This window comes from Pangasianodon hypophthalmus, chromosome 13 (assembly GCF_027358585.1).
Source record: "Pangasianodon hypophthalmus isolate fPanHyp1 chromosome 13, fPanHyp1.pri, whole genome shotgun sequence".
Taxonomy (NCBI): domain Eukaryota; kingdom Metazoa; phylum Chordata; class Actinopteri; order Siluriformes; family Pangasiidae; genus Pangasianodon; species Pangasianodon hypophthalmus.
The window spans coordinates 13,511,089-13,525,991 of NC_069722.1; the positions used below are offsets into that span (position 1 = coordinate 13,511,089).

General features: G+C 38.2%; 2 protein-coding genes across 3 annotated transcripts in view; one reads left to right on the forward strand and one right to left on the reverse strand.

Annotated features, from left to right (window-relative positions):
• The window catches only part of zgc:158403 (tetratricopeptide repeat protein 39A), an 18,399-nt gene extending 9,734 nt beyond the window's left edge, over positions 1 to 8,665 (forward strand). The window contains exons 10-18 of one of the 2 annotated variants that reach the window (XM_026916842.3): positions 1,399 to 1,466; positions 1,593 to 1,652; positions 2,128 to 2,289; positions 2,556 to 2,647; positions 3,730 to 3,850; positions 4,054 to 4,165; positions 5,708 to 5,822; positions 7,061 to 7,177; positions 7,358 to 8,665. In XM_026916842.3, the coding sequence (XP_026772643.1) occupies positions 1,399 to 1,466; positions 1,593 to 1,652; positions 2,128 to 2,289; positions 2,556 to 2,647; positions 3,730 to 3,850; positions 4,054 to 4,165; positions 5,708 to 5,822; positions 7,061 to 7,177; positions 7,358 to 7,469 (959 nt within the window). In that variant the 3' untranslated portion in view covers positions 7,470 to 8,665. Of the gene's footprint in view, positions 1 to 1,398; positions 1,467 to 1,592; positions 1,653 to 2,127; positions 2,290 to 2,555; positions 2,648 to 3,729; positions 3,851 to 4,053; positions 4,166 to 5,707; positions 6,310 to 7,060; positions 7,178 to 7,357 lie in introns of those variants that run through there. The other variant, XM_026916841.3, reaches the window with a different exon arrangement.
• Positions 8,666 to 9,319: 654 nt separating this feature from the next.
• gadd45gip1 (growth arrest and DNA-damage-inducible, gamma interacting protein 1) lies at positions 9,320 to 12,463 on the reverse strand. The gene is made up of 2 exons (XM_026916843.3): positions 12,029 to 12,463; positions 9,320 to 9,753 (listed from the first exon to the last, which is right to left on the reverse strand). Exons 1-2 carry the CDS (start codon positions 12,415 to 12,417, stop codon positions 9,459 to 9,461), a joined length of 684 nt encoding a protein of 227 aa, XP_026772644.3. The 5' UTR covers positions 12,418 to 12,463; the 3' UTR covers positions 9,320 to 9,458.
• Positions 12,464 to 14,903: the final 2,440 nt, after the last annotated feature.

A 14,903-nucleotide genomic window follows, 5' to 3' on the forward strand; every position in this document is an offset into this window, starting at 1 on the left:
AAGGTAAAGTAGTTTACATTAACTAAGGCTATTTAACAATATCCTTATATCGATTGTCTCAAATGTTAGCTAGATGACCTAGATAAATACAAAGAGTTCATAGCACCAGTGATTAGAGTCATTTTTGCTGTCACATCTGGTAAAGTTTAGATTTGAAGCTGTCTTATGACTTACAAATATATAATTACAGTGAAATGTAGTGATGTAGCGCAGATATTTTCTTTTGAAATGTAGTAAGTTAAATGTATTGAGTGAAAGAATTAAATAATAATAATAACAATTATAATAATAAATAATTAAGTAAGTTAAATGTATTAGGTGAAAGAAAAGTAAAGAACAGACTTAAGTACAGTAAGAATTGTACCTTGTTACTTCCCACCTCTTCTCGCTACACAAGAATGCGTTGTGGCTGCATACACTTAGTCTATTCGCAATAGTAAGTGTGATTTCCTTTTAAAATAACAATGGTCTTAACAACAGTAATTGCATGTCAATTGGTGTTCTGTGCACTACATACTTAAACTATACACTATATATTTGTATGTAGACCTTGAAATTTTTGTTGTGTAGTAAAGCACTCACATTTTACAGTAAACAAAAAATGACAGATTTCATGGTGCACCTGATCTGCACCAGCATAAAACAAACCAAAATGAAAAAGCCTAGAATATCTGGTCTTAACTATTTCTTACTGATGTGCTTCAAAGGTAAACTACTGTTGTTTAGTGTTGGGCTATATGACTATATAATATCTATATTGTGATAAATTATGTTGAAATTAAAAAATGATTAAAAAAAAAAAGTTTAATTATTTTTTTATTTAATCCAATTTATTTAAATAATTAAAATCATTTAAGTATTTTTTTTACAGAATTATATTTTTCCTCATTTTCAGTTCATGTATTTATATCATGGTACATGTCATGGTTGTCAAAATGGTAGAAATGTCTACAAGTATCATGATATGATATTTTTGTTATATCGCCCACCTACTGTTGTGGTACATTACCTTCATATTAATGGTATACACTGTTTGACCATTAGCCAAAATGTAGAACACCACAGGATAAAGTGGGTCTTCAAAAATTGTTCTTGGGAATGTGTAGTAACAGTGCACATTTTTACAAAATGGAGAGGGGTCCTACTTAGTCACTGGTCTTGGAGCATATAGACAAGGCAGCTGCAAACACGTCAGCTGTACTGTAAGGTAATGGTAACAGTACAGTCATGACACCGAGTGGAAATAGAAGACAAGAAATGACTACTGGAGAAATGTTTGTGCCCCAGAGAATGCTTAAGTTGAAAAGGTGATTTCTATGTGCCGAGATGACCGAGAAGCAACGGTTGTACATGTCCAGTAAATTTCGCATAGGAATGTTGGGGTTTTTTTCTGTGCAGGGACAGGTGAGGGAGAAGTAGCTGATGCTGAGAATCTGCTGAAACCATTTCGGCTACGATACCCACGTGTAGGTGTTTCTCCCCCTCTCTCTCTCTGTCGTTCACAAATTTGTAACTGGCTTTTTAAATTCTTGAAAAACATGCTATAGCTGTACTTATGAAACTATCCTCTTCCCTCTGCCTCTCTTCTCCAGGGGGCGATATTTCTTTTCTTTGCAGGCAGAGTGGAGGAAATAAAAGGCAACATTGATGAGGTGAGTGAATTGAGAGTGGCTTCGTGTAGGCAATCTGTTATTAAAATTATGTGTCAGGAAGTGATTTCCACTGCAATTTCATGCTAAACCCCTCTGTTTTATGTGTTGTAGAGCTTGTACATTTCCATGGTTGTTTGGCATATCTGCAAAACCATTGGGCATGTCCCATATACTTTAAGTATAAATGTATTTGAGGATAAAATAAGGCATGTAGTACTTACTCTCTGTGATAACATCCTCTGTTTGAAATAATATGATTAGCCAGGTTCATTTAAAAACTATAGCAACACTGATCCAAGGACAAAACACAGACTGATCTATCAGTTTGAAGCTTTTCAGCAGTGTAAACAAAGCAACTAATAACTATGCTACGTGAAGATTCTCACTTGAATGTCAAGGCGAGTGGACCAAGGTTTCTAGAGTTCTTTAGTTTTATTACAAAACTTCGCATCACTGAGTTTGTGTCCATATCCAGGCAGTGCTGCTGTTTGAGGATGGCTGTAAAGCGCAGCAGGCCTGGAAGCAGTTTCACCACATGTGCTACTGGGAACTGATGTGGTGCTTCACCTACAAGAGGCACTGGAAGATGGCATACTTCTACGCCGACCTGCTCAGCCAGGAAAGCCGCTGGTCCAAGGTCAGCCAGCACTTCTGTCTAAGGTTGCAGTTAAGATTCTGACTGAAGAGCAGAGTTAAGAGAAAGATTTTATATAAGTGATACATGTCCATGAGTGACCATCTGTCCAATCAACACCTCTTCAAAGTTATTTCCATTCCAAAAGTGGAAATGGTAGTTGAAGTTGAACACTGTTCATTTAAAAAGCTGAATGAGTGTGTTGGATCGCTTTGACATAGTTTTTCCTGCTTGCGCCATCTCTCTCTATTTTTCTCTCTCTCTCTCAGGCTATGTACGTGTACATGAAGGCTGCTTGTCTCAGTATGCTGCCAGAAGGGGAGCCTCGGCCATTTGGGGAGAACGAGAGAGAGCTCTTCAGGTAAACACACTTGCATTCACTGTCTAAGAGTTTTTTTACTTTTCTAACATGGGGCCTCATTTATCAAACTGGGCATGAACAAATTTTTATATAAATCATTTGAAGAAGCATTTGCACAAGAAATAGTTCAGAACAACTTTCATATTCTACTAGAACTCCTGACTTTGTGTAAATTTATGTATAAGGAAACTCACTAATGTGAAACATTGATTGATCTGCTTTAAATTATATAATTGGTGATGTGTTACTGCCACATTACATTGTCAAGTAATTTATTTCAATTACACACAGGAAGATGGGCTACAAGGGCTCAGCTGGTGTACAAATCGGTTTTGTTTGCCACTGCATCTTCTTTTAATGCTGTGCAGCACTTTAAAGCCGGCACTAAGTGACTGATCTGGTATGTCTCAATCTGCAATGAGCCGTATGCTCCCTAGTGTGCTGCATGCCATCATTGGCTGCTTCCCGAATACATCAGGTTTCCTTATGACACATGCCCTCCTGCTTTTCCAAGACGGTGTACTGGTGCGCGAGAGACCAAAGTGCAGAACAGTGTGAGAGACTTCTGTCGGACAGTTGCCAAGACGCTTAAAACAATTAAATATAGCGGTTTCCTGTGTGATGTGTCTGGTGACAGTGATCACTTGGGTACAATGTAGATATCTTTACTCTCTTTCCATGTCAGACCATTTTCTTTTCACCTCACTTAATTCACATCTAATTCACCTTTCTCTAATTTGTCTACAGATTTTGGCCTTTTCAGGTGCTGTCACACTGCAAATTAAGTATGCTGTGAATGTGCTTTGCGTTTCAAGGGTGATGAGCATTTATCAACATGTGTACGAAGAAAATCAGCATTACCGAAACTTTTGTAAATTTAGCAGACATTTGTTTTGTTTGGCTTACGCAAACATTTACACACAACTTTACTGAAAAAATTGATAAAAGAGGCCCATTAAGCCTACAAAGTGCTGTTATATACAAAATAACATTGTTTTGTAATCAGTTTGTTCCACTTTTGCATAAAAGCGTTCTCTTTCTCACTCTGTCTCTTTCACTCTCTCTCTCTGTCTCACTCTCAGGCAGGTGCCAACCTTCAAACAGAAGATAGCAGGGAAGTCTCCTCCTACAGAGAAGTTTGCTATCCGCAAAGCCCGACGCTACAGAGCCAGCAACCCCATACCCCTCCCTGTTCCTGTGCTTGTAAGGCACCTTATTAATTTCACATAATGCCCTCAATTCCTGGAAAATTCTAAGTCAGCAAAAGATAATTGCTTAGTCACACATGCAGAGGCACATTCTGCATCTGTGATACACTGTTCCTGTGACACACTTCCTCCAAACTAATGTTAGAAATGGCATTTACAGTGAGTAAATATGATGACTGATTGTTCTACCTGTTCCAGGAGATGATGTACATGTGGAATGGCTTCTCCATGATAAGCAAGCAGCCGGAGCTCACAGCAGGCATACTGGAAACTGTGCTGGAGGCAGAGCAATCCCTGCAGGCTGCTCCCGGTACTACACTCCATACTTCACAATGTGTTTTAATTATTGCCACATTTTAGCAATGTTTTGAATAGCATGTTTACAATAGATTTTACAATAGCATTTTCACATCACTAGGCAAATATAATTTATAGAGGTGTTTGGTAGTATTCCAGGGTAAGGTGATGAGCCATAACAAGCTGCTGGAACAGCTTCAGTGCACCTTAGTACAGGTTCTATACGTCTCTGGAACTATATGTTCTCTTAATTAGTCTTTTGATTTAAGGTGATAGATAGCACTAACACTATAGTCCAAAATCTCCCACAAGTGTTTAAATGTTTTAAGATTCAGTGACTAGAAAGGACACATATATATGTGTGTGTGTGTGTGTGTGTGTGTGTGTGTGTGTGTGTGTGTGTGTGTGATATTTATTTTTTTCTTCACTTTATTAGGAACACCTATACACCTGCATGTTCATGCAGTTATCTAATCAGCCAATCATGTGACAGCAGCACAATGCATAAAATCAGGAAGCTACAGGTCATGGGCTTCAGTTAATGCTTATATCAAGCATCAGAATTGGGGGAAAATGTGATCTCTGTGACTTTAACTGTGGCATGGTTTTTGGTGTCAGATGGGCTGGTTTGAGTACGTCAGAAACTGCTGATTTTCTTGGATTTTTACACACAAAAATCTCTAGAGTTTACACAGAATGGTGCAGAAAACAAAAAACATTGAGCAACAGTTCTGTGGGCAGAAATGCCTTGTTGAAAAGAGAGGTCAGAGGAAAATGGTACACAGTAAAAACTGGACAGTTGAAGATCAGAAAAAAATCAGCTGGTCTTTTTCCGGTCTTTAACTGTCCAGTTTTGGTGAGTCTTTGCCCATGATAGCTTCATATTCTTGTTCTTGGCTGACAGGAGTGGAACCTGATGTGGTCTTCTGCTGTTGTAGCCCATCCACCTCAAGGTTTGTTGTGTGTTCTGAGATGCTTTTCTGCTCACCCAGTCTGGTCATGATCTGCTCTGATCTCTCTCATCAACAAGGTGTTTCAGCCTGCAGACCTTCTGCTCCCAGGATTTTTTTTTCCACCATTCTGTGTAAAATCTAGAGACCGTTGTGTGTGAAATTCCCTGAAAATCAGCAGTTTCTGAAATACTCAAACCAGCTCATCTGGTACCAGCAGCCATGCCATGGATAAAAAGTCACAGAAATCACATTTCTTCCCATTCTGATTTTTGATGTGAAAATTAACTGAAGCTCTTGACCTGTATCTGCATGATTTTATGCTTTGTGCTGCTGCCACATGATTGGCTGATTAGATAACTACATGAATGTGCAAGTGTACATGTGTTTCATTTCTGAAAAGTTAAAAAAATATTAAACGAGAAACTTTTTAACCAGGATTAAAGGTAAATGTTAAAATTCTTCTGTTTATAAGCGTGACAAAACAGAAAAAATACAGCCCATGGACTGTGTACAGATCCTGGCATTGTGTATGAAAACATATAAAACAGGAAGCAATGGACCAGATGTGTTAAGTAAATGTGATCTGTTTGTGTGTCCTGAAGAGAATGTGTACAGTGTGGATGACAGCTGCCTGATTTTGCTGTTGAAGGGACTGTGTCTGAAGAACCAAAACCGACTGCATGCTGCTGAAGATTGTTTTAACAAAGTTTACAGCAGGCAAGTGGTACTTGCCACATACAGTCCACGTACACACGTGGCCAATCAACTTTAGTGTTTGTACATCTAATGAAAAATTCAGACTCAAGAGACTTACCTTGAATTAGCACAGTGCTGATGAGATGAGAAAGAAGGTGGCATAATGTAAGAAAACGAACCATTTCTAATAGATTTTTGACTCCAGCTTATTATCAGTATATGTGATTACTGTATAATGACTCACTTTATTACACCTGCACATTCATGCAATCATCCAATCAGCCAATCGTGTGGCAGCAGCGCAGCATATAACATCATGCAGGTACAGGTCCAGCGCTTCAGTTAATGCGGGAAAAAATCAGTGACTTTGACCTGTATCTCCATGATGTGGTTGCAGGTGATTGAAGATCATAGCCTAAATTAATCATTAAATCATCAATCAAAACTGTCCAGTTTTGGTGAGCCTGTGTCCGCTGTAGCCTCAGACTCTGTTCTTGGCTCACAGGAGTGGAACCCACTGTGGTCTTCTGCTGTAGTAGCCTCAAGGTTCCAGATGTTTTGCATCATGGGATGCTTTTCTGCTCACTATGGTTGTAAAGAGTTGATATTTGAGTTCCCGTAGCCTTTCCATTTGCTTGATCCAGTCTGACCATTCTCTTCTGAGCTCTCTCATCACCAAAGCATTGCACTCTCAGAACTTCCTCTCACTGTATGTTTTTACTTTTCACACAGTTCTATGTGAACTCTAGAGACTATTGTGAAAATTGTAGGAGATAAGCAGTTTCTGAAATATTAAAACCAGCCCATCTGGCACCAACAAACGTGACACAAGGTCACCGAGATCACATTTTTCCCACATTCCGATATTTGATGTGTATGTGTATCTGGCAGGATTTTGTGCATTGCACTGCTCCTTGACTGGATGATTGATTAGATAAATGCATGAATTTGCACATGTACAGGCTTCCTTAATGAAGTGGACAGTGAATGTGCACACTAAGCACATTACTGCATTTCAGTAAATAATGTGACAGTCGTCAATGCACTCCAGTCAAAACAGTGCTTCATTTATGCCACTTAAAGGTAATAAGTGTCCCCAATCACAAGTCCTTGTCCAATTCAGTTTTCATTTTGAAAAATTACATTATATGGGTGTTGCATTTCAGTGCAACATGAATGTAGCTATACCTGTTGAAGTATGGTGGCATGTGGTGGTATGTTAATAGGGAGGTTAATAATAAGTGTCTTATGGGGTACAGTGAGAAGAAGTTGAAGTATGACCACTACCTGATTCCTAACACTCTGTTGGAGCTGGGCCTGCTCTACGCTGATACAGGGAGGAGGGATCAAGCCATCAAACTCCTGCAGAAAGCCAAGTGAGTAGAGGCCAGGATGCAGCACAACACTTTAAATCAGTCCTTTTTTATTGGCTTGCTTTCCACGGCTGTGTTAATTCATTAAAGTAAAATCTAAATGCAAAACAATGTTGCACTGGCTGCATGTCTTTAGCTAGGCTATAGACAATCCTTACTGTCAATTTCTTCCTTCCCTCTCAGGAATAACTACAAAGAATACTCAATGGAGTCCCGCACTCAGTTCAGGATCCACGCAGCTCTGTCTAAACTGAAGGCCGACACGAGTGACCAGGACGAGATCACAGCGCTGTAACTATTACCAGCTGAAGTGGCATGTTGAGGACTAATTCATCTAGTGAACTACAATACCAAAGAGACACTGTCATCCTCACTCCCTAATTCTGTCCAGTGGAAGGTTAAATATAAAGGACCCAACTCAGACAGTCTTGTGGACATCTTAGGGACATTTAAAACACTGTATTCGTAGCCAATTCACATGATATGTGTATTTTAGGATAAATAGCTTAGATATATAAGTAATAGACAGTTTATTGTGGGTGAGATTTCCAAACATTTCCACATGAAAAGAGTATTAAATAGTAATAAATCTACCTTGAGCTACAGCAGCACTTTTAGGAAGGAAATATTTCTCAGGCTTTTCCAATTATTTTTGATTTATTGAAGATGATTAGGTATGCCATCTATGGTATACTATGAAAGCATTGCGAGGTGACGTTTTCTCTAAGAAATCAGATGAAGCAGTTATTGTTCAGTTACAAAAAACACCATGTACAATCTTCCAAGTTAAAGAAATACTAATTCACGACTAAATATAGCATATGACTGTTCTCGACTAGGAGCTAATTCTTCCACTAAAAGGTGATCAATATATTCCAGGAAGGACTAGCTTTGGTCTGAAGGCCAAATTTACACTGCTAATTGTTTTAAATTGATTTCTGTGTGAAAGCCAAGATGCAGTGGCTACACATTTCTAAGATATCTTATCAGAGTTTATGCTGAAAGGATATTTTGTAAAACTAACAATGTTGCACCAAAGGTTTGTGGAGCCACTTTTTGAATGCAGCATAAGCTGCAGAAAATAAATATATTATAAATCCAGTACCAAGAGTTACTTTTTATATCATCAGTTATCAAAAATGAATATACATTTGACACAATACTTGTAACCTAGAAATCATACCGTGTTACCTGTTCACACCCATACCCTGTTCATACCCTGTTCACACAGTTTGCTTTTTTGGTATGTGTAGTTTATTCCAGTACGAACTGAAAATGGCCACGTATTAACAAAGAACACCGGATATTGACTTAATTTGTATGGTCCTTTGTTTTACACGTTATAATCACTATAATGCTTTCTGTCAGTGACACATTTTGACTTCCATTCATTTAACATTTAAGAAAAACTTGAGAAATCTTGTTTGAGAAATATAATTTGACAAACTTTTCATAACTGATGAAATAAAAATAGTTTTTGTGGCTGTGGGATTGGTTGTATGTATGGTTGTATGTCAGTCTAAAACTGTGCACCAGCATCTGCTATGCCATGTACACAGTATTCTGATTATGGAGTAATATTGGATTATGGATAATACTCATGCTACTGGAGGAAGAATTTGCTCATTCACACTCATGTCATTTTGTCATCTCTTAAAACTAATACCTTTTTCTTTAATATGGCATTGATTAAAAATAAATCCTAGCAATTTAGGGTAGTCAGTAAATCATATTTGAAGGCAGTTCTATACATTATGGCTGGACTTCCATTGGTCATTTTTATGACTTTTTTTTATGGACGGTAGTTATTGTCGTTTGTAAATGTTTACAGCAATTACTTATAAAAGTCATTATGTAAAGGCTAGTGTATTTCAGTCATTGGGACACTGGCTGAGTCATACATAAATCTAGTCATACATAATCATATGTTGAATATGATTTGCATTTCCTGAAGAAAAAATACACAGTAATTGAAAGGAGCTGGAGTGATTAAGAGATCAAAGAAAGAAAACAATAATTAAGACAACTAAAAAGACAGACGTAATGGGATTGGGGGAGAAAGGAAATGAGACAAAAGTATCAATGTATTTCAGTGGGATAATCTCAAGCAGCACTGTAAATAGTGGAAATGCAACTGACTGCAAGTATTAATCAGGCTTTACATTTTAATTACGGTTCTTTTAATGACATGATGATGGATTTTCCAAAATGCATTACGATGGTCAAACACGTTACTACAATGTCAGTATATACAACAGTCTGTGTATTCCCTCAGCCAGAGTCTCTATGAGGATTCAGCAGCCGGTGCAGGAGTCGTCAGCCCCTGTTCCTCTTCTCTCTTTCGACGTTTCAGGAGCTTCCTCTTCTTCTTCTCCTCCTTTTCAATCTCTGCGAGCATCTCCTGGAACTTGGAACTGCGCGAGTCCAGTGCGTAGCCGAAACGCTCCCGAGCCTCAGCCAGCAACCGCTCCTTTTTGGCCTTTTCCTCCTTCACCTTTCTCTTTGCTTCCTGCTTCTCCTTCCTCCAGTCTGCTATCATCTTGGGCATTTTAGCCATGTTTGCAGCAATCAGCTTCTCTCTGTAAAAAAAAAAAAAAAAAGACGCATCCAATGAGACAGAAAGCCACTCCAGAGAGTATGACTATTCACCAATAGGTGCTTAAAAGCTTAGCACAAGAAATAAAACCATCATTAGCACAAAATATAGTTATTCCTTTGCTGTGTAACTTCTTTTCCCACTTAGGTTAGAAACTTGCTTAGGTTTGAATTGAAGCCACAAGGCTAACATAACCAAAAATTCATTGGGGGGGAAAAAGAGGGGGAAAAAAATAAAAGGAAAGTGATATCTACCACATACACAAGCTCACAGACACCCACGATTGGACAGACAGGTGGGATTTTAGTATCAGTTTGAATTGTCATATTCTTAGTGATTTAGTTAACATGAGCAAAATGTGTCAAAATATAGCCTTTTTTGTTTAGAGGGACAGGCCACGCAAGTTGAAGCTTTTCGTAAGGCGATGTATATTTAACATTTACAGAAGGAGTCTTGCGTGTCAGTGCTTTGTAACAATCAGTAAGTTTTCCACCACAGGAAAGTCTTCAGGACAGAGGAATTTACACTTTCCAGTTTCTCGGTAACATGACAAGGTATGTTTTTTAATTTCATGTAACTAGAAATGATTAAAATCATGACGTGTCACTGACTAACTAATGAAAAATTGTAATCTTGGCAAATCGCTGAGCTACAAGAGGAAAAAAAAAAACACTCAACTTCACGTCAGGACATATCACACCACCCCATCATGGATGATTAGCCTACAACGATTCAAACTCAAGTTTTATTTGTCACATACAAGTGTATACACAGTATATTCAATGTAGTGAAATGCTTAGTATCAAATTCCAGATCTGTGCTTACAAACAATGACGACAACCACCAATCATGGGAGCTGGGCTGAAAACAAGTTCTATATACAAAGCAGTACACATAGACTATACAGAAGATTATGCACCATAGCCCTATCCAATATGTGCAAATAGGAATTTGAGCGCATGAGTGGTGCGTAGTGGTAATGGTGCACAGAAAGTCATGAACCAGGAAACATGATTCTCGAGATGTGTGTAATACAATAAGACATAAGACGCATAAGGGGCAACAGCACACACTGGTAGGCACAGCACGGCAAGTTTCAGGTGTGTGCTGTGTGGATTGTCCAGAGAAACAGATAGATGGTCATAGTGTGCAGTATGTGCAAGTTTATCAGCACGTGCTGTCACATTTATTTCTTACGTAGCAGCCAAAACAGCTCAACAGCCTTGAACCTATTATGTGGCATCGCAGTCTGCACTCTGTGTAATGCTTCTTTTTAAAGAGCTACTAAGAAAGTTGCTATTCTGCATGTGAATTTAGTGGTATGTTAAGAAATGTAACCTCGACGCCCATATAAAATTTAAACCTGCCATCCGACAGGGAGTACCTGTTTAAAAATCAACCAGTAACGATACTACAATTCATCATAAATAGACTATTGTTTATAAAAATAGCAAATGTAACCTAGCTGAAATTTTCTGGGACTAAATGTTTGTGCCCACAATTCATCCTTTATTGGGGGCTGGGCAATTATATATATATATATATATATATATATATATATATATATATATATATATAAAAATTATAATGATATCCTTTTGTTTAAATTAAAAAAAAAAAAAAAATGACAACCAATTACTTCAGGTGATTTTAGTGGTTTTTGCTTCCCAGTGTGAACACACCCATCATGCTGAAAGTATGACAGGTATACACCATTTGACCGGTAGTGTATGTCTGCTTCATCAATAGTCTTCAGTCTGTTCTGGGTGGAGCTCATTTATGGGCCAGAAAAATGTAAACAAAAGTCTGAGGCAAAAGAAAAAAAAAAGTAACTAGCAAGATCCACTATCTGGCAATATTGCAAACCACAGTTTCCTAAGGCATGCTTGAAATCACATGATTACCATGGGCCTTGAAAGACTTTAAAAAAAATTACAAACTGCATCTCTAATTTCCACCTGTGACTCCCATGTGTGGATTCTGTGTATGTATGGAGAGTTGTGACTCAACATGCCAAACTATTAACACTAAATTATATATTTAATGTGGTCTCTGTGGTATATAAAGGTCATACGTTCACATACTCATATTATTCAACAACTTTGTACCGCCACATAAATTACGCTAAGTCAAGCTAACGTTAATTAACCAAGAGCAACAACATAGAGGACACATCGTGTGGCCATGTAGCCGTAAAACCCCGTATACACGCGCACATTGATTTCAACCGCGGCGAGCTAACCAAGCAGCTAAATTACCTCGCCAGCCGTTTTTCTGCTCTTTCCTTCTCCTTCGCCGCGATGTTTTTCAGCATTTCTTCGAGCGGCGGGTGCCATTGCTTCTCTTCCTGGATTAATTCCTCCAGCTGGGCGGCAGTGGGCCACAGTTTACCCGGATCCACTCCGGAGGCAAAGCCATAACGTGCAAAAAGCTTGCGCTCATATTTCTCAGTCTTCTGCCACTCCGGGGTCTTTTCACTGTTCCTGTCCGGAATGTAAGGCTCCTTTAAGTTCAGCCTGAGAGGTCTCGGGTTATAACCAGCTATCAACTGTACGACATTATTCCCAGAAACAACAGGGATAAAAGATTTTAAACTAGAAAAGCCTAAAAGCGCAACTCCCCTCCTGCTCAGCAAGGAGGCCGCCATGTTTGATTGCGTCCTTCAGAGTGCGTCTGTACGTCTCAAACAGGATACTAGCGCACTAGTGTCAAAATAGTGTGCTCTGTGTGATGGGTGACGTACGTTTTTGCCCATACTATTTAGTATGGTAGTATTGTAGTATGCGGTGAGAGATGTAGAGCGCCCTCTGTCGCCTGGAGTCTGTTACTGCTGGCACCGGTATTCAATTCACCGCTTTTTATTAGCGAGCTCATCTAGCAGCATCATAACAATGATGACAGAAAAGGAGGTCTGTGAAATAGTCTCTCAAAGATATTACAGTTATAAAGGCATAGTGAGGGTATGTTATTAGAGAATATTTACTACACATACATTTTATCATTATTAGTATCTTAGCATAACCTTTCTGACCATTTTTGTTACTTACAGTAATAATAATAATAATAATAATAATAATAATAAAAGAGAAAAATCTGTGAAGCCTAACTCACTAAATGTGTTGTTGGTTATTTTGTCCAAAGGGTATACAAGATTTTGTACTGAACTGTAAAGATAGATAGATAGATGTTTCTATGTAGATAAACCAATGTAATAAAGCAAAACAACAGAGAGATAAATAGGTTAGTAGATATGATGAGAGAATGTGTGTGTGTGTGTGTGTGTGTGTGTCTGCCAGTCATACAGCACTGCTAACTCCTACCAGATAGAGTCATTTCTCTGAATTTGTGAGGTGCTTCAGTTCTGGCTATTGAGTGCTAATTATTTTATAAAGGCTTCCTCCCATATTTAATTTAATTCTGAACATTCTGTAAGGAAGTGCAGTTCTGTTTCACACATTTTTAATTACATTGCTGGCATTTTTTACTGATGTAAATCTGGTTAAATCTACAACTGTGTTCCATATCTGCACTACTACATTTAATTTAACTTATTGTATTTTTATTTTTTATATTTTGTATGTGTACGTGTTATATCTTGCTACTGACCATGCTGCTGTAACACAAGAATTTCCCTCATGGGATCAATAAAGTATATCTATCTATCTATCTATCTATCTATCTATCTATCTATCTATCTATCTATCTATCTTGTCTACTTTTTAAACAAACAGGATTTCTTTGGTGTGCTAAACTTGATCTCACTGTTGGTTATCAGTGTACTAGAAATTACAGATGCTGTTATTTTGCATTATTGTTACTGCTGTGGTATAATTTTTTTTTTTTTTTTTTTTGCTTGTTTGTTTGTTTTGAGCAGGTGGGCAGATTTAGCTCGGTGGGATCATTCTAAAAATGTTAACATTACATTCCATAACCCCAATTTTTAATCCATAATGGCGTTAAATACTTCAATACTTCATGGTTGTATCTATTTTTCTGATTAATTTTTACCTGCCTACGATGGGACTACATCTTAGGAGCTATTGAAAACTATTAATATTCACTGTAATATTCATAGTGTAAATATATTAATTAAATCACATCTGAATAAAGTCTAAATTGAACCTGTAGAAATTCCTGTGACTGTGTTTCCATAGTCACACCCAGAATATGGCTTACTTTATCAACTTCCTTCCTCTAATGTAAACATGTTGCTTTCTCTGGGCAGATGAGCTGTACTATAAGCTCTGCCGCAGAGAAGGGAAGGGCCTCTTTAACACCTACTTTGAATTTTCGGAATGCTTTATAGAGGAATTAACACTTGGAGAGAGAAAAAAAGGCCTTTTGTTTTAACCCCTGCATCCCTCCCTCTTTAAGCACCCCTCCCCTCTTCCGCCTCTCTTCTTTTATTTTTGATTTCTTTAGAAGAAGGAGAAGATAGGAACAAATGTGCAGCTTTTGGAGTGCGGCTCTTGGAGAGACAGATGTCAGGGCTTTTGTGGCATGGGGAGAGAGGAGAGATCTCACTCGTCATTAAACATGTAACGTTCCCATGGTGGGGAAAGAGGAGGCGGTGAGGGTGGGCATGACATGGGGCTTAATTTTGGCACAAGAGATCCCATGCCAACTGAGGAGTGTTAAAGAGATGTGCTGTCTGGGTAATGACCTGCTTCTGCTTGAGTTATCTGAAGATACCAAGAAAAAGTTAGAAAAAGATACTCATTTATAACAGGTTGTATAGATAGAGAGTCATTCCCATACCATGTGAGGCATAATGAGGGTCTTTTGATAGAATATTATTAACACTTTAATATTATTAGCTCAAATCAAGCACTGATGTGCTTCTGGTTGTCAGTCAGCTGATAGATAGATAGATAGATAGATAGATAGATAGATAGATGCAGCATATAAATAATATTTAAACTGTAGTATTTGAACAGATGCTCCCCAGCATCGTCCTCTGGCATGGCAGCCTGGTAGTCATTCAGGCCCTCAGTCAGGCTTCCTGTGAAGAGGAGAGGTCGGATTATACAAGCTGTGGACTGACTTTCACTGTGTCAGAACTCCTTAGTGTATACCATCTGAGGCCATCCATATGGCCCTGTGATTAAAAATTTACATGCCTCTACATTTTTT

What these genes read in the sequence shown, in the direction of transcription:
- gadd45gip1 (XM_026916843.3), bottom strand. Translation starts at nt 12,417, where the DNA reads ATGGCGGCCTCCTTGCTGAGCAGGAGGGGAGTTGCGCTTTTAGGCTTT. An exon ending in GCAGAAAAACGGCTGGCGAG is followed by an intron (nt 9,754 to 12,028) that starts GTAATTTAGCTG and finishes TTTTTTTTACAG; the next exon opens with AGAGAAGCTGATTGCTGCAA.